Source organism: Peromyscus maniculatus, chromosome 7 (genome assembly GCF_049852395.1).
Source record: "Peromyscus maniculatus bairdii isolate BWxNUB_F1_BW_parent chromosome 7, HU_Pman_BW_mat_3.1, whole genome shotgun sequence".
NCBI classification, from domain to species: Eukaryota; Metazoa; Chordata; class Mammalia; order Rodentia; family Cricetidae; genus Peromyscus; species Peromyscus maniculatus.
Window position 1 is genome coordinate 45,389,773 of NC_134858.1, and position 18,030 is coordinate 45,407,802.

At 43.5% G+C, this 18,030-nt stretch overlaps 2 protein-coding genes across 24 annotated transcripts in view; one reads left to right on the forward strand and one right to left on the reverse strand.

The window, feature by feature from the left end:
* LOC107401539 (NXPE family member 4) overlaps positions 1-18,030 on the forward strand; it is a 232,061-nt gene that overhangs the window by 187,835 nt on the left and 26,196 nt on the right. For 8 of the 12 annotated variants that reach the window (XM_076576213.1, XM_076576225.1, XM_076576226.1 and 5 more), the window contains exon 1: positions 10,230-10,364. The exons of 1 other annotated variant lie outside the window; for it this stretch is intronic. The gene's annotated coding sequence lies outside the window, so the exon portion shown is untranslated. Of the gene's footprint in view, positions 1-10,229; positions 10,365-18,030 lie in introns of those variants that run through there. 3 more of the 12 variants (XM_076576214.1, XM_076576217.1, XM_076576219.1) reach the window with 1 other exon arrangement.
* LOC102914125 (NXPE family member 2) overlaps positions 1-18,030 on the reverse strand; it is a 60,426-nt gene that overhangs the window by 35,898 nt on the left and 6,498 nt on the right. For 3 of the 12 annotated variants that reach the window (XM_076576210.1, XM_076576209.1, XM_076576205.1), the window contains exons 1-3: positions 11,264-11,416; positions 10,404-10,493; positions 9,881-9,971 (exon numbers count right to left, since the gene is read on the reverse strand). In XM_076576210.1, the coding sequence (XP_076432325.1) occupies positions 9,881-9,894 (14 nt within the window). In that variant the 5' untranslated portion in view covers positions 9,895-9,971; positions 10,404-10,493; positions 11,264-11,416. Of the gene's footprint in view, positions 1-9,880; positions 10,156-10,228; positions 10,358-10,403; positions 10,494-11,263; positions 11,417-18,030 lie in introns of those variants that run through there. The other 9 variants (XM_076576211.1, XM_076576207.1, XM_076576206.1 and 6 more) reach the window with 8 other exon arrangements.

Sequence of the window (18,030 nt, forward strand, 5' to 3'; positions counted from 1 at the left end):
TGTTCTCCACTTTATTTATTGAGGCCGAATCTCTCAGTATAAACCAGAGCTCACCAATTTGGTTAATCTAGCTACCCAGCTTGCCCTGAGGTTCCCTGGCTGCTGCCTCCTCGGAGTGTGGGGATTACAGGCAACTGCCATGCCTACATAGTTTTTCATGGGTTCTCAGGATCAAATTTCAGCCCTTATGCTTACACAGCATGTGCACTATCCACTGGATCATCTCCCCAGCCCTCAACTGTCATTTCTAAGACATTTTCCAGAATCCCCTACTGTCTGATTCTGGCTGGGGATCTTTTTTTTTTTTTTTTTTTTTTTTTGCTTGCCCAGAGAACCTATCTTAATTTTCATCGCATCACCACAGTTTTGTGTGTTCATCTATTCTTGTATATGTATATCTAAAGCAAGAACTGTATCTTTTATTTTTATATCCTCTGTGTATCTCCATTTGTGTAATTTGATGGTTTCAAACATTATCTCACAGTGTGTGTGGTTAAGAATTAGGGTTGGCTTGGTTGAAGAACTCTGCCTCAGTGTTGTTCATGAGGTTCCTGCCAAGCTGAAGGTGGTCTCTTCTCTCAGCCCTTGGCTAGTGCAAGGAGACCTGTTTCTAAAACGACATTCTCATATGGCTGATGTCAGAAGTCAGGGTTGTTGGCTGTATGTTAGCAAGAGGTGTCAGTTCCTCATGATGGTATGGACCCCTCCACAGGCTATGCGAACATCTTCACAATGCCATAACAGGTTTCCTCCAAAGTGAACGATCCAAGAACAAAGCCAGGGGATACTGCAGTTCTCTCTAGGACTGACCCACATGCTTCAGCCCATCAGGTGACACTGGTTAGAAGCTTACTCAAAAGGAGAGAGATTCAACTGTAAAGGAGTTCGGAGAACTTATAAACAGTTCATTTGTAGCATGCTTTAATTAAGAACTGAACTGCTATTTGGCAGTGTACTATATCAGAATTAAACTTCAAATCATTGTTTTAGAAGAAATGTGTCCAGTTATTAAATATGACTATATTATAAAACTCTGCTTTATATGTGCTGTGTTACTTTTGTGGTTTTTTTTTAAATTTTTTAATGTAAGAATAACTTAGAAAGTTCAGAAAGATTTCTTCAGGTTCCTAAAAGGAAAACCCTCCCCAACACTCTCTGTCAGTCACAATCTAGCATCATGCAAATAGTCTTTGATATTTAAATACGTCACTGAACCATATGGTCATCAGAGCACATGTAGAATAGAGTAATACCAGGCATGTAATAAATGCTCAATAAAATTGTATTGGACAAGTTAAATAATAAAGGAATATATTCTAAGGATGAAGGCTCAGCTGTTCTTTATCATTCTTTCTAAAGACTCTTAGTAATGGGGTGACCTGTGTGGGGTGTGTAGGGTTGTGTCTTATGTACCAGTGTTTCATATAGAGGTGAAAGGTAGTGTCTGTACTTTGTTGCTCTTGCCAATTATGATTTAAATAAGATTTTAGTTCCACCTGAGTCTTAAATACAATAAAACATAAATATAGTATTTCAAGGTAAGTTGATGTTATCCTAAATTCATATGGAATTTTTTGATGCATATACCAACAATGTTAGTCTTCAAGACCACTTCTGTGGTGATATTGTGTTCCCCAATATATCATGAACCCTAATAAATTTACCTGGGGTCAGAGAACAGAACAGCCACTAGATAGATATAGAGGCCAGGAAATAGTGACACACATGCCTTTAATCGTAGCCTTCTGGAGGCAGAGATCCATCCGGATCTCTGTGAGTTCAAAGCCACACTGGAAACATCCAGGCATGGTGAATCACGCCTTTAATCCCAGGAAGTGATGGCAGAAAGCTGATAGGTATATAAGGCATGAGGACCAGGAACTTAGGCCTGGTTAAGCTTTCAGGCTTTCAAGAAGCAGTCCAGCTGAGATTCATTTGGATGAGGACTCAGAGGCTTCCAATCTGAGGAAACAGGATTAGCTGAGGAATTGGCAAGGTGAGGAAGCTATGGCTTGTTCTGCTTCTCTGATCTTCCAGTATTCACCCCAATACCTGGTTCTGGGTTTGTTTTTATTAATAAGACCTTTTAAGATTCATGCTACACACTTCAGAAACTAACTGCTTGGACCATGGCTGAGTTTTCAGCTCACGAAACCCAACAGCAAAGTGGTCCTATGAGACCCTTGTTATAGTCCAAATACTGATACAGGCTTTTATTGGTGATGTTCTCTTAACAGAGTAAGGTCTTGGCTCCTGGTGCTAGGCTTTTAGAAATGACTGGCTCATAAGGGCTCTGATCTCATCCATGGGCTGAACTATGAGCCAAGCCATTGTTTGATGGCATCATCAAGACAAGGAGCCTAGTTGGAGGAATGGGTCACAGGAGACTTGCCTGGAAGGGTGTCTCTTGTCACTAGCGTTTGGAGAGCTCACTCCTGCTCCCCCTCATTCACAGTCTCCCCCCTCCCCACACAGCTGTGTGGAGGTGATCCACATATGCTGCCCCCCACTCTGACGCCCTTTCCTCCTCGGCATATTGTAAAAGCAACAGAGCCAGACAAACATGGACTGAAGCCATGAGCCGAAATAAGCTTTTCTCCTTTGAAGTTGATTTCCTTCCTCAGATTATCAGTCCCAAAACTTAAAAGTTGACTGACACAGCTGAATAATATTTCTAAAAGAGGTGCAGTACAGTGGACTTCAGTTGTACTGTTTTAGCATTATGTGGGGGCGGGGAGGGGAGAAGGACAGGGAGACCTTTTCCTTGAAACTTCACAAATGATAACCTTTTGAAGCGAATCAGTAGGTCTGTGTTTTGGTAATGATTAAATTGAATTACCCTGAGAAGAAGAAGGAAAATCCTCGCTTGAAAAATAAGAGCAATTACAGAGATAGGGGACTTTAGCTGTTGAGGGGGAACAAAAGGAACACAGCTCAGCTTAGCAAGAAACATTGTACGGGTGAGGATGGTTCTGTGTCCAGAGAAATGACATTGTGTAAAAGAATGAGTCTACTGTAAGAGAGTCAAGATATATAGGCTGAAAAAAACCAGGTGGGGCTGGAGGATGGCTCAGTGAATAAAGGCACTTTCTACCAAGACTTCAGACCTGAGTTTTGGTCCCTGGAACCCATATAATGGAAGAGAGACCCTTGTTTGCTTTGTCCTCTGATCTACATATGCTGTCGTGACACTAACACACACACACACACACACACACACACACACACACACAATTGAGGGCAGAGTGGAGAAATATGTCAAGACCTAGAGAAGAAGGAAGGTCCCGTGGAAAGAGTGGAATGGCTACCTGAAGAGGTGGAGAGAATTTCAGAAGTCTGGAAAATGTGCTCTAGAGCCAAAGATTGAAAAGGCTGAGTGGTCCCTCCTAAGATGCAGGGTAGTGTGTCTGAGGCACAGGCCTTCGAATGAGGAAGTCGTGAGTTCCTCTCCCGACCCTGTCCTTTTCTCAGTCTCCTGGTTTGTAAAGTAAAAGTCATAGTGTTGGCATGCAGGTCTGTCACATTCATAAATTTTTTCACACAAGCCAAGGTCGAAGTACATAGTAGGGATTCAATAAACAGTAATTTGGGCTGGTTCAGGCCTCTCTCCAACAGGGAATTTCCCCAGCCTGACTCTTCCTCTGAGTTCCTGGATTTTGACCTCTACTCCATCTCTGGACATTCGCCACCTACACACTATGTCTAAGTGTCTCCAGTTTTAAACTCTTCTAAACTACTGCCCTGTCTCCCACCTACGCCAACTCTAGCAGTCGGTCCTGGCTCTTCATGTCCCGTCCTCCCAATACTTGAAGTCACCTATGTGGGCTTCAGAGAAGCTGCAGAAGTCATTCTGAAAGTACACACCACTTTCAGATCCTCAAATTTCCTGAGCCTTCCACTTTTAAATAGACTTTTAAATTTTATTTATTTATTTATTTGTCTGTTTGTTTGTCTTATGTATGTGGGTGTTTAGCTTGCATTTATGTCTATGCGCCACTTGTGTGCCTGGTGCCTTTGGAAGCCTAGAGAGGACATTGGACCCCCGGAACTAGAGTTACAGGTGGTTGTGAGCCTCCATGTTGGTGCTGGGAATTGAATCAGAATCTTCTGGAGGAACAGCCAGTGCGGTTAGCCACTGAGCCATCTCCCCAGCTCTGTGATTTTCATTTTTAACAGCAATACATCAAGTACTGCCTTAATCAGTACTTAACAAAGCATACCTGCTGGAAGGATGGAAACCACAAGCATGTTGAACTCTGGACAATTTCTGCATAGACATCATTGTTAACTGATTAAGGATAAGCAATTGGAGACACTGTTAGCGGAAACTGGCATTTCGATTCTTGTGGGTTTTAATTTTCAGCTCCGTGTACTGATTTTGTGTGCATGTGTGTGCATGTGGAGGTGAGAGGGGAGTTTGTGGGAGTCAGTTCTCTACTTCCACCATGGGGGTCCCAGGGACCAAACTCAGGTCCTCTGGGCAGCAAGCACCTTTACCCGCTGAGCCATTTCCCTGACCCTGTTCTGTCTTTTGAGATGGGATCTCGTGTATCCCAGGCTGGTCACACATGCTGTGTGGTGAAGGCAGGCCTCTTGATCCGCCTGCCTCTGCCTCCTCAGTGCTGGGGTTACAAGTATGCACAGTCATGTTTGGTCAAACTGCTCATCAAATAATTGAACATGAGAATATTTTAGAGATATGCAAATTATTTTAAAATTTTACCACAAATTGACATTTTCTGTATCTTCCAAGATGATGTCATGATCATAAAAAAAGAATAATAGTAGCAAAGCTATTCTGTGTTTCTATTATGACACCTTTGTTTGGCAGACAATAGATAGATGATGTCAGGAGTTGAAGTGCATGCATAGTCATGTGGGTGCCATTTAAGGAATTTGTGCTTCTAGAAACCTTTTCCTCCGTGTTTTCAGAATAGACTCACGGGGAGCAGGTGTGGAAAATGGCACTGTATCCACGTTTATTTGTTTGTTTTTAAGTCAAATAATTGAGGTGCAATTTATAGGAAGTAAATTTTGACACTTCATTATAGTTTCATATTTTTTTGACAAGCATGTAGCCACCACCACAGTTAAAGATATAGAACAGTCCATCACCCATCACTTTGTGACAAACCCTTGTCCCTACCCCCAGCTCCTGGCAACCCCCTCACTGATTTTTCTATTTTAGTTCATGTTCTTTTCCTTAGCATCTAGTGACTGAGATCCCCACTGTTCATTACCTGTGTATCTTTTTACTGCATATTATTTCTTCCTCAGGGTGTGTCCCAGTCGTTTACCCATTTGGAGGAATCTGGAATTGTCTACTGTTTGAGGCAATTGCATATATATATAACTCCTGTAGCATTCATGTACAGGGTTTTAGCTGAACAAAAATGTGTATTGCTTTGACTGTGACTACTGTGTGACAAGTCTATTTTAACACCATTTACACTACAAGAAACTCAAAATGGTTCTCCAAGTCTCTGCACCCATTTTCATGTTTGTGCTCTCTCTGTCTGTCTGTCTCTGTCTGTCTTCTCTCTGTCTCTCTGTCTCTCTCTATCTCTCTATCTCTCTCTGTCTCTCTCTGTCTCTTTCTCTGTCTCTCTCTCTCCTCTGTTTCTCTTTCTCTCTCTCTCTCTCTCTCTCTCTCTCTCTCTCTCTCTCTCTCTCTCTCTCTCTCTCTCTCTCTCTCTCCAAGCACCCCACCACAGCACTTCCCCTGCTCTTGACTCTCTGAGACAGACTCTCCATATGCACTCCAGGCTGGCTTCACACCCACCATCTTCCTGCCTCTGCCTCCTGGGAGCTGAGATTAAAGGTTTATGTCAGCATGCAGGGTGGGAGCTTGTGTTCTAATAGGTATACAATCTCACTGTGACTCCCCTAATGAAGGGAGATACTGAGCATCCTTTGAAATCAGTTTTGTAATGTACTGAATAACAGTTTCCATTACTGCATTTTATACATGTATGTGCACACATTAACCCTTCAACTAACTCTCTCTTGTCCCTCTCTTTCTCAAACTGCTCTCCTTCCATGCCACAGTTTTCCTTCTGTTTGGGGTGGTGTGTGTGTGTGTGTGTGTGTGTGTGTGTGTGTGTGTGTGTGTGTGAGAGAGAGAGAAAACATGTAATGATTTTCCTTCTTTTTATTCTCCTTTTATTCCCTCTCTCATCTCTTTGGATCTTTTTCTCTCTCCTCACAGTCCTCCTTCCATCTTGATATTCTCATTATTATGTGTATCATATTATTATGTATATCTTCTTTGATGAAATATTTTTAAATATCTCCATTTCCCAAACTTGGGTCATTTCATTATTGTTGAGTGTTTGGGAGTTTACACATCTTCAAGTCTTGGAGAAAATACTGTGTGTGTTCTTGGCAGTAAATTTAAAAAGCGAATTTTAATTGGTTTCTATTTTTGAAACAGGGCCTCAGGTATACCAGCCTGGCCTTGAACTTTCTATGTATGGCCTTGAACTTCCAATACTCCTGTTGCTATCTCCCAAGTACTGGAATGCACCATCACTCCCACTTTATGCAGTGCTGGGGCTTGAACCCCAGACTTCATGCTTGCTAGTCAAGCTTTCCACCAACTGAGTTACAGTCCCAACCCCCAAGCTTTTACCTCTGTTAAGGTCCAAGTTATCAACTTTTTTATACTAATATGTCATATCAAAGAAATTGTTGCAGAATCCAATATCACGTAGATTTTCTTCCAGACTTGCTACTAGATTTTTTTTATTTTGCATTTAAGTTTACGATTTCTTTTGTGTGTGTGGGGGGGGTTGAGACAGGGTTTCTCTGTGTAGCTTTGTGCCTGTCCTGGAACTCACTCTGTAGCTTAGGCTGGCCTTGAACTTACAGAGATCTGCTTGGCCCTGTCTCCCGAGTGCTGGGATTAAAGGCGTGCACCACCACCGCCTGGCTTAGTTTATGATATATTTAGAGTTAATTATTTTCTGTGAGTAAACATGGGTCAAGGTTAATTTATTTTACATTTAGATTTTCCAGCATATTTTCTTTTTTTGCATATTTTCTTGAAAAGACAAATTTTCTCCATTAAACTATGTTTCTACTGTTATCAAGAATCTGTTGACCATACACATGTGCACGAGTATCTATTCATTTTATCAGTCCATGCCTGTCTCTCCACCGATACCATACTGTCCTAGTTACTACAGCTCTATGGAAAGTCCTGAGATCAGCTGTTGTGAGCCTTACAGCAGGTCCCTGAAAGGCCTCAGCCAATCAACATTGTTCAAATCTTGCTTGATTCTAGGACAACATGCATCCAGAATACCATGTCCTGAGTCAATGAAAGGTATGAACAATTCAAGATATGTCCTCGTCCCTTCTAGAATCAAGTTATACTCAATGACCCAACTGGCCCTAAGAAATAAAACCCAGGGTGAAGGGCTTTGGAGGTCCCTCAGCTGTGATGTGACAGGGGCATGTGCATGCCCATGACAAGGCTCAAGCAGCTTTCCAAAGTCTAAGGTGAGTGGTTTATTGCAGATCCTGGACTCACTGTTTATTGCAGATTCTGGGTCCACTGCCTCTCTGGGAGACAAAAAGTCACTTTGTCTGGCTTGGTGCCCATCTTCTGTCTCAGTACCCTGAGGGCAGAGACCTTTGCAGAGTCTACCAACCTTGTTCTTTTGTCTCAAAACTGGCCCTTTGACTTTCCTTGCCTTTCCCCCTGAGTCTCAGAATCAGGTTATTTATTTCTATAACAAAGCACCTTGCTGGGTTTTGAATTGGATTTTATTGAGTCTGTAGGTTAATCCAGGCAGAACTGATGTCACACTAACATTGAACCTCCCCAGTCATAAGCACCATAAGCATGCCCCATTTATTTATGCCTCCTGTGATATCTTTAGCCAGGATTTGCTCATTAGTGTGTGGCATACAGAGCTTGCATGTTTTATTGATTTTTGCCAAGCAGAAATTGCTGCTACTCTGAATAATTGTGTACTTTTAACATCAATTTTAAATCAATGATTGGTAAAACAGAAGTAAAACTTTATAGTAACTTTGACCCTATAGTCTTGTTGACATTAACTAGTTCCAGTAGTTTTGGGTTTTATTGTTTTTGGTTGTCTTCTTTATTTTTTAATGGATTTTTTTGGGTTTTAGGTAAACAATGATGTTGTCTGTGAAGAAAAACAACTGTTTCTCTTGTCCCTCGGTTTGTCTTTTAGTTCCTCTCATTTTTAAAGTTTTCTTTAATTCTTATCTTATACATTACATCCCAACGACAGTTTCTCCTCCCTCCACTCCTCCCAACCATCCCCCCAACCTCCTCTCTCCCCCAGATCCACTCCTCTTCCATTTCCCTTTAGAAAAGAGCAGGTCTCCCAGGGATATCAACCAAACATGGCATGTCAAGTTGCAATAAGACTGGACACTTCCCCTCATAGTAAGGTTGGATAAGGCTACCCAGTGGGAGAAAAAAGGTCCCAAAAGCAGGCAAAAGAGTCAGAGACAGTCCCTGCTCCAACTGTTAGGAGCCCCACAAGAACACAATGCTACTCAACCACAACGTATATGCAGGAAACCTACCTCAGACCCATACGTGCTACCTGATTGTTGGTTCAATCTCTGTGAGCCCCCATGAGCCCTGGTTAGTTGATTCTGTGGGTTTTCTTGGGGTGCCCTTGCCCCCTCTGCCTCCTACAGTCCTTCCTCCCCCTCTTCTGCAGGACTCTCCGAGCTCCATCTAATGTTTGGCTGTGGGTCCCTGCATCTGCTCCTTATTTCATTTCTTAATAAGACTCTGAACAAGATATTGACTAAAAGTCAAAGCAACCATGAATCAGAAGATTGGCATCTGATATGTGCCATCAAAGATGACTCCTCACCTGCTCCAATCATCCCTCCACTCCTACCAGCAAATTTAAGGGAAAACTGGCAACATCAAATCAGCAGTGCAAATGCACCCAAGGTGTGGTCACTTGATGTGTTCCGAAGCTTAATTACCATGTTGAGTGGAACCTGTCACAGGTCCTCCACTACACATCCCTCTCTCGTTAGGATCTCAGAACCAAGCCCATTAAAGAACACCTGTCATGGACCTTCCCCCCATTGAAGTAACTGTGCTTTCACTTCTAAACAGAGGTTTCCTCTGCTGGCCTTCTACATCGGTCTACACAAAAGCCTCTCCTCTCTCCAGTATTGTGTCCAAAAGAAATTCAGGACACATTAACTGTGGTGCCTATTAGCACACCAAAACGCATGCCGGCCTCCGGTGTCCTGTGATATTTTGTTCATGTTCTGACAAATAAAGCTTGCTTGGAGTCAGAGGGTGGAGCTAGCCACTAGTTAACCATAGAGGTCTGGAGGTCTGTACAGAGAGGAGACAGGAAGTGGTAGGGCAGTGGAGACCGGATCTCGGCCCTTTGGGATGGAGGAATGAGAGAGAGGTAGGAAGTGACTGTGGCTGTTCCCCTGCTTGCTGACTGTTCAGGTTTTTACCCTGATAGCTGACTCCTGGTTTTTATTGATAAAGATTAATTAGATTAATGCATCAGTCCAGCTCACTCAGCACCTGTGGCTCTTCTCAGCTCTTCTCACCGGCCCCCCACACACACTCTAAACCTCTCCAACCTTCGCTTCCCTTCCCCCATCTTCTCATTCCTATATAATGCTGCCATTTCTGCTATGCGCTCTCTTGCCCCCCCCCCCCCAGTTTCTCTCTCTTGGTCCTCTCTTTTGTCTTCCTCTCTTTCTCCTCCTCACTCTCCCCCACTCTCTCTCATCTATGGCATGGCTAAATTTGGTCTACTAATTTCTTTTCCTGCTCTGGACTCTTCCAGATACCCCTGGCTGTGTATTCCCTCATATCTAAAATTAAAAACCTTCCCCTCAACCATACCTTAAGGCAGTCATGTCCTCACTTTACAGATCCAGCAGGCCTTCAGCACAGAACCAGGCTCGTGTTTATGTATCTGTTTCCTTATGGACGTCTGCAGGTGGAAAGATCTTTCTGTACAAGTTGTTATCACATCCTTCCAAACCCCAGCATTAGGACGTTTCCATTTGTCTCAACTCAAACCAGTTTCCTGCCTCTCCCCAGCCTGGTTTCCTTTAAGTCTTTAAAGCAACTAGTGCTCTTTCCCTCTCCATCTCCCCAGTCACAGTGAATGTTTATTAGTGCCTGGGAGTCACAGTGCTTGCTCTCCCCTCCCCCCGCCCCTGCCCCCTGTCCTCCTAGCATAAGTACCAAAGGGTACTGGGAGGGCCTGGTGCTTTTCTCCTCAAACCAGCCCCTTCACCACAGCAAAAGGCTTTCTCCCATCTCTGGCCCAACCGCAGGTGCTCCCTAGTGCTCAGTGGAGGTGGCTCAGAAGAGGCTGTAGGTGAGTTCCGTATCTTCATCGGCAAAGTCTCACAAGTACCTTACATCTCGCTTGTCTTGGTGGCAGCTGGCAGCGTCTCTCTGCCTCAGTCTTCCTGTTCCCATAATTCTCTTCTCTCGCTGCCAGCCGCTGCCAGGATGACAAGCAGATGTTAAGATACCAGTATGCCACGAGCCACATGGCAACTTATAGATTAATAGAAATGGGTTGATTTAAGATATAAGAACAGTTAGCAAGAAGCCTGCCACGGCCATGCAGTTTATAAGAAATATAAGTCTCTGTGTGTTTACTTGATTGGGTCTGAGCGGCTGCGGGACTGGTGGGTGAGAGAGTTTTGTCCTGACCGTGGGCCAGGAAGGACCAGGAAAACTCTAGCTACACAAAACTACCAGCCTGTGGGTTATCCAGATGTTTTACATTACTATGGGGATGGGGATGCATGGGGCAATTCATAGCCCTTTAGGGGCTCATTTCAAATCAAACAATGTGTGTTAGAAAGACAGGATTCCTAGGCAGAAAATAATTTTTATTCTTCTCTCATACATTACATCAGACCCAGGTTTCCCCTCTCTCCACTGCTCCCAGTTCCTCCTCCCACCTCCTCTCTCCCCCGGATCCAGCCCTCCCCTGTTTCTCTTCAGAACAAACAAACAACAACAAAATCAAAACCAAAAAGAGCACGCCTCTCAGGGATATCAATGAAACATGGCATAACAAGTTACAATAAGACTAGACACAAACTCTCATATCAGGCTAGACAGGGCAACCCAGTAGGAGGGAAAGGATTCCAAGCACAAGCAAAGAGTCAGAGACAGCCCCCACTCCTACTGTTAGGAGTCCGACAAGAACACCAAGCTATACAACCATAACATGTTGTATGCAGAGGACTTAGCTCTTACCTATATGAGCTCCATCATTGTTGCTTCTGTTTCTGTGAGCCCCTATGAGCCCTGCTTAGTTGATTCTGTGGGTTTTCTTGTGGTAAACTTGACCCTTCTGGCTCCTGGAATCCTTACCACCCACTCGCCTCCCACACCTCATCCCCCACCCCCGCCCCTCTTCTGTGGGGATCCCCTGGCTCCACCTAGTGTTTGACTGTGGGTCTCTGCATCTGCTTCCATCAGTTGCTAGATGAAGCCTCTCTGATGACAATTGGGCTAGGCATTGGTTTATTAGTAGAGTAGAATTTCATTAGGAATCATTTCATTGACTTTTTATTTTTCCAGTTGTGGTGTTTTGTTCTATCTGGGTCTCTAGACTGTCTGCCTCTGGTTCCTAGCCACCCAGGCAGGGTCAGGAATGAGCTTGGGCTCCCTCTCATGGTTTGGGCCTCAAGTTGGACCAGTCATTGGTTGGTGACTCCAAATTCTGAGCTACCATTTCCCCAGCACATCTTGCAGGTGGGACAGATTGTAGGTCAAATGTTTTGTGGTTGGGTTGATGTTCCAGTCCCTCTGTTGGAAGCCTTGCCTGGTTACAGCAGATAGCCAGTTTGGTGCCCCCCATTACTGGAGACTTTGCTAGGGTCACCCTCGTAGTTTCCAAGGAATTTCCACTACACTAGGTTTCTCCATCACCCCTCAAGCACCCCACAAGTCCAGTAGTCTCTCCCAAGTACTCTCTACTTCCATCCCTGCCCCAACACACACACCTTTGATCCCACCTACTCCCATCCCCACCCATCTCCAGGAATCTCAAATGAGAAATACTTAAAGCAATGTTCAACATCCTTAGCCATCAGGGAAATGCAAATCAAAACAACAGAGATTCCATCTTACACCTGTCAGAATGGCTAAGATCAAAAACACAAGTAACAGCTCGTGCTGGCAAGGATGTGGAGCAAGGGAAACACTCCTCCATTGCTGGTGGTGGTGCAAGCTTGTACAGACACTTTGGAAATCAATATGGCAGCTCCTCAGAAAATTGGGAATTGATTCACCTTAAGACCCAACTATATCACTCCTGGGTATATACCCAAAGGATGATCCATCCTACCACAAGGACACTTGCTCAACTATTTTCATAGAAGCTTTATTCATAATGTTCAGAAACTGGAAACAACCTAGATATCCCTCAACCAAGGAATGGATAAAAAAAAAATGTGGTACATTTACACAATGGCATATTACTCAGCTGTTGAAAACAGTGACATCATGACATTTGCAGGCAAATGGATAGAACTAGAAAAAAAATCATCCTGAGTGAGATAACCCAGACTCAGAAAGACAAACATGGTATATACTCACTTATAAGTGACTATTAGCTGTAAAGTAAAGAATAACTATGCTACACTCCTCAGACCCAGAGAGGCTAGGTCACAAGGAGAGATAAAGGGGGGTGCATGGATCTCCCTGTAAAGGGAAATAGAAGAGACTTTACAGAAAACAAAACTTTAAAGGAAATGTGTATTGGGACTGGAGAAAGGGCTCAGAGGTGGAAAGCAGTTGCTGTTCTTGCAAGAGGGCCCTGGTTCAGTTTCTAACACCCACATTGCAGCTTACAACTGTCTGTAACTCTAGTTCCAGGGGAACCAATACTCTCTTCTAGCCTCTGTGGGTACCAGGTACACACATGGTACACATGTATACATGTAGGCAAACACTCATACACTTAAAAACAATCTAAAAGGAAAAGAAAGCATATGTTCTTGAAGCTAGCCCATTCTATAGAATAGTCTACAGCTATGACTGTCATTGCGATCTGCTCTACTTTTGTCTGAGAACAAGATTTAAATGAGAAAAAAAAATTGCTCCAGCTGTAAATTTGGGGACAGGGATTGACTTGTAAATGGGATCCCATATTTATCACAGTTGGTAGAAAGATACAGTGGACGCTAAGGAAGAGGTCTTGAATGTTCTGTTGATTTGGTACATGGAACTCTTGTGACCTGTGGTCTCTGACCCCCAAACAGTGTTCTTAAATGTATGAATTAAAATATGTAGGATTACAAAAGGAAGTAATTACATTGAACTAGAGTCTTCAAACTATTTTACTTACGGCCATGGGAACACATGTCTTTGCTATTTAAAATGTTGCATAGTAATGTCTAGTGGTGCGTCTAATTACTGTGATTTCAAAGTAGTGGTGAGAATAAACGGCTTTTGGGGGCAGGGCAGATCAAGACAAGGTCTCACTCTGAAGCCCATGCCAGTCTTGAATTCATGGAAAGCCTCCCCTGCTCAGCTTCCTGAGTTACAGGCATGTACAACCACAGCCAGCTGTAATCTGAAACAGTTGCAACATGATAGAAAGTACTGTGGTTTCTTTTGTGGGTGGGGCGGATCTTGCATATGGGTGTGAAGTTACACCAGCATCTATACACACAATATGTATGTATGTGGGAGATACATTTGCATGCAGTTATGCCATCACATGAACACACATGTTAAACCAACGTGTGTGTGTGTGTGTGTGTGTGTGTGTGTGTGTGTGTGTGTGTGTAGATGTTTATGTGTGTACAGTTTCACCAGCATGTGTGTGTGTTGCATCCAGGAGAAGATCGGAGGAGGATGCTAGTGCCCTATTCTACACTATCACTGTCTTATTCCCCTGAGACAGAGTATGTCACCTAAGCTTGTGCCAGGCAACACATCCCGGCCAACCTCCTGTCTCTGTACCCCACAGTGTTGGGGTTACAGGTACCGCCATCCCTGGATTTTTTTTTTTTAATGTGGATACTGAAGATTCAAAGTCCTCATGCTTGCTCAGCAAATGCTCTTAACTGCCGAGCCATCCACCCAGCCTCCAGTTCTCATGTCTCTTTCAGGTAATAGACCTCCAGGTGAGAATCCAGTGAGGCCTCTGGAATCCGAGGACTTTCCAAACACTGTTCCCACCTTCTCTGTGGGGTTTATGTTCCCAGACATCTAGGGAGTGTCTGAAACCAGGGCAAGTATCTACTCCTTCTATCCCAGCAGCCCCTGGCACCATGCTTCTTCCTACTAGTTTTAGATTTTATGATCGTGGATAGCAATACCCATTCCGAGAAGACCATACTTTGAATTTTGAAATCATTTCCTGGGCCACATGCAGTACAATACTCTCTTGTGTAGTGGCGTGCTCACACTCAGAGGGGAATCCTGGACCAGTGAGATGGCCCTGTGGGTAAAAGTACTTGCTGAACAAGCCTGGTGAGCTGAGTTTGATCCGTGGAATCTGCAGTGGAAGGGAGTGAACAGACTCTGAAACGCCGTCCTCTGCCCACCACACGAATGTCTTGGCACACATGCACCTGCCCTCACACACATGGGGTAATAATAACAAATAAACGTGATTCTTTTTTTAAAAAAAAAAAGTCTCAGCACTTGGAAAGCATAAACAGGTTGATTTCTATGTATTCAAGGCCAGCCTCCTCTGTAATGTGAGTTCCAGGCCTGCCAGGGCTATACAGTGAGACCCCCATCTCAAAAAAGGTGGTGGAGGGGATGGAGAGATGGATTGGTAGTTAAACATGCATACTGCTCTTACAGAGGACCAGAGTTTGAATCCTGGCACCCACCTCAGGCATTTTAGAGCCACCTATAACTCCAGATCCAGGGGGATTTCATGTCTCTGGCCTCCACAGATACGCATATATCACACATAAACATACATGCATATATTAGCAAATAAATACTTTTTTTAAAAGAAGAAGAAAAGGGAGGGACGAAGCCAATGCTCTGCAATGCATAGTGCTGCTAAGCTTGGACACTTGATAAGCTAGTTATAATCAGTATATTTATGTCTCGATATTTTCAGTTTGCAATGGGTTTGTTGAGACGTAAATCCACCATAAGCTAAAGAACATCTATTTGTTTTCATGTGCATGCATTCATACCCATATTAAAGTCTGTTTTGTAAACCAGACACAGTAAGATACCAACCAAAACAGCTAATGATCAATTGGACACTGCTAACAATATATTACATTATATTACACTGCTAACAATATATTACAATCAAAATTATGTAAATGTGATCTTCTCTCTTACTACCTCAATATATCTTACTGTATCATACTTGTGATGATGTGGATGACACAATACTGCTGTTAGCTGTAGGTAATGAGGACCACTGGAAGCTGACCCATTGATGGGGGTGGGGAAGGCCACGCTCTGTGTAGCAGAACATGTATTTCAACTAAGGTCGTCTCATCAAAGCTGGTGGCCAGTGTGGGCTGTGTCTTTATCTGTGTGGTAGGCAGGCGCCTCAGGCTAGAAACGCTTAGGATAAAGAGCCAAGGAGTGTATACTGGAAGCTAATGTCAATCCACTGTCCAGTTTCAGATGCCGCCTCTGCAGGTACGTACACTGCCACCTTCACCGAGCACGGTTTGGTCTCCGAGGTCTTTGTGCCTTACACCTGCTCCATCTCCTCCTTCTCCTACTCACTGAAGCACATCCTTCAAGAGTTGCAGAAATTGTCCCTCTAACTCACAAATACATGAGCTGTGCCTTATTTAGGAAAGCTGGGGTCCTGAGCTTTCTAGAAGCAGGTAGAAAAAAAAACAGACAAGAACCCTGCCAACACCAAAGGAATGGAATTGGAATGGAATATGAACAGTAAATACTTTGAAAATCTTTTTAAAGCAGCCTTATGGGGCTAGAGAACGCTTGAGGCCCCAAGAAGAACTGTACATTTCTTATTGCCTATAACACAAAACTGTTAAGTTTACTGGGAAAATAAAAGTGCCATATGCAGATGGACATTGCCACTTCCATGGACAGTCCTGCCCAGGGGCTTGGCCCAGTAAATCTGTTTATAATATTTTCTTAGGATTCCTTTTCATCTCTAAATCTGAAATTGTTAAATCAAGAATGAGAGATTTTACAGTTTAAAAATCTCTTCCTCTAAACACTCTTAGAAAGTTATAAATCCAGTCAGTTTGTCAACCTGTGAGTCTTTAGAAACCCACTTGTTGAGAATTCATGTTCACAACCAGTAAAACAGTGCAGAATAGTACATGTGATGTTTTCAATAAGAATAGACCCATAGGCTCATATAGGTGTGGCCTTGTTGGTATGGGTATGGCTTGGTGGAGAAAGTCTATCACCAGATGTGGGCTTTGAAGTTTCAAAAGCCCATGCCATACACAGTATCTCTGTCTCTCAGCCTATATGTGGATCCAGATGTAAATCTCTCAGCCAATGCTCCAGCACATAGGTACCATCATGCTCCCCACCATGATAATAATGGACTAAACCTCTGAAACTGTAAGCAAGCTCCCAATTAAATGCTTTCCTTTATAAGAGCTGCCTGGGTCATGGTGTCTCTTTAATGCAACAGAAAGGTGACTACGAAAGACCAGGAGACATCTAATTAGGAGGCCTATCAGCATTTGCTCCTCACTGTCATCTGTGTTTGCTCAATGTTTTCAAGAACACTAAAAATTTAGAACCAAGAAGAGTGGGTCAAACCTATCATCTCGGCCCTTTGAGGCTGTGGCAGGAGGACCCTCATGCACTAGAGCCACGCTTAGGCTACATAACAAGTCCCAAGACACCTTGGACTACAAGAGTGAACTTCTTTTTTTAAAAAAAAATCAAATTTTACATAATTACCATGATTTCAGGCTTCATCTGAAAAGTGGTTGATTCGCACCAACAAAAGGGCTTGGATTGGCACCAACAGAACAGGATAAGCTAAAGAGGCACTTTTGATTGACCAGGCACAGGGTTTCTAGAGTGCAAAGGAGTGAATGCACTGTCACACCTAGCGTCTCAGACATGGAGAGGTTCCTGACCTGCCTTCCTTCCCATCCTGTGTGCTGCCGGCAGCTCAGTTCTTTTACCGAATACCCTTTGCTTCCTCGCTTCAGGGTGAGGCTAACTTCCAGAATGATTCCATCTCAAAAACAGGGTCACCTAAACAAGACCATGCCAGTATGGATGGAGAAAAAAATCTCACAAGGCCCTGCCCCTAGATGAAGAGCAGCAGATAATTCATCAATGGCTGCCAGGAGGAGAAGAATCAGTCTTCTTTAGGGAAAAGGCCCTAGAGAGGTTATCCAATCCTAAACCATCAACATATACACATAGGAGCAATGCTAAATGGACTCAGCAGGCTGTGTGTGTGTGTGTGTGTGTGTGTGTGTGTGTGTGTGCAAAAAACAAAAATAAGAGGTCATGAATAGGAGAGGGAAAGGGGAGGCATAGGAGGAGTTGGAGAAGAAAAAGAAAGAGGTACAAATGATGTAATTATAGTACCCACAAATGAAATCCTCAAAAAAATAAAGAACATCCTTTTAAAAATTAAATAGCTTCTGGAGAGTTGGCTCAGTGGTTAAGAGCACTGGCTGCTCTTCCAGAGGACATAGGTTTGATTTCCAGCACCCACGTTACAGGTCACAGTCATCTTTAACTCCATTCTCAGAGGATCTGACACCCTCTTTTGGCTTGCACAGGGACTGCATGCAAGTGGTACACAGACATATGGGCAAGCCACCCATACATGAGACCCTTTGTCAATAATGAAACAATCGATAGACAGTGGCAGGGGAGAAAGGAACCAGGACACAGACAATCCCAACCAGTTAGCAAGAAATTTTTAGAAAGCCAAAAAGGAACAGATAAGAGTACAGGTTTTCTTCTGACACCAAATGTGTGTCATTTACCAGACAGCTCTGAGGTCACTGACACTAAGTGGACATACAAGAGAGCCACTGAATTGTGGCTCTGACAGTCACTCA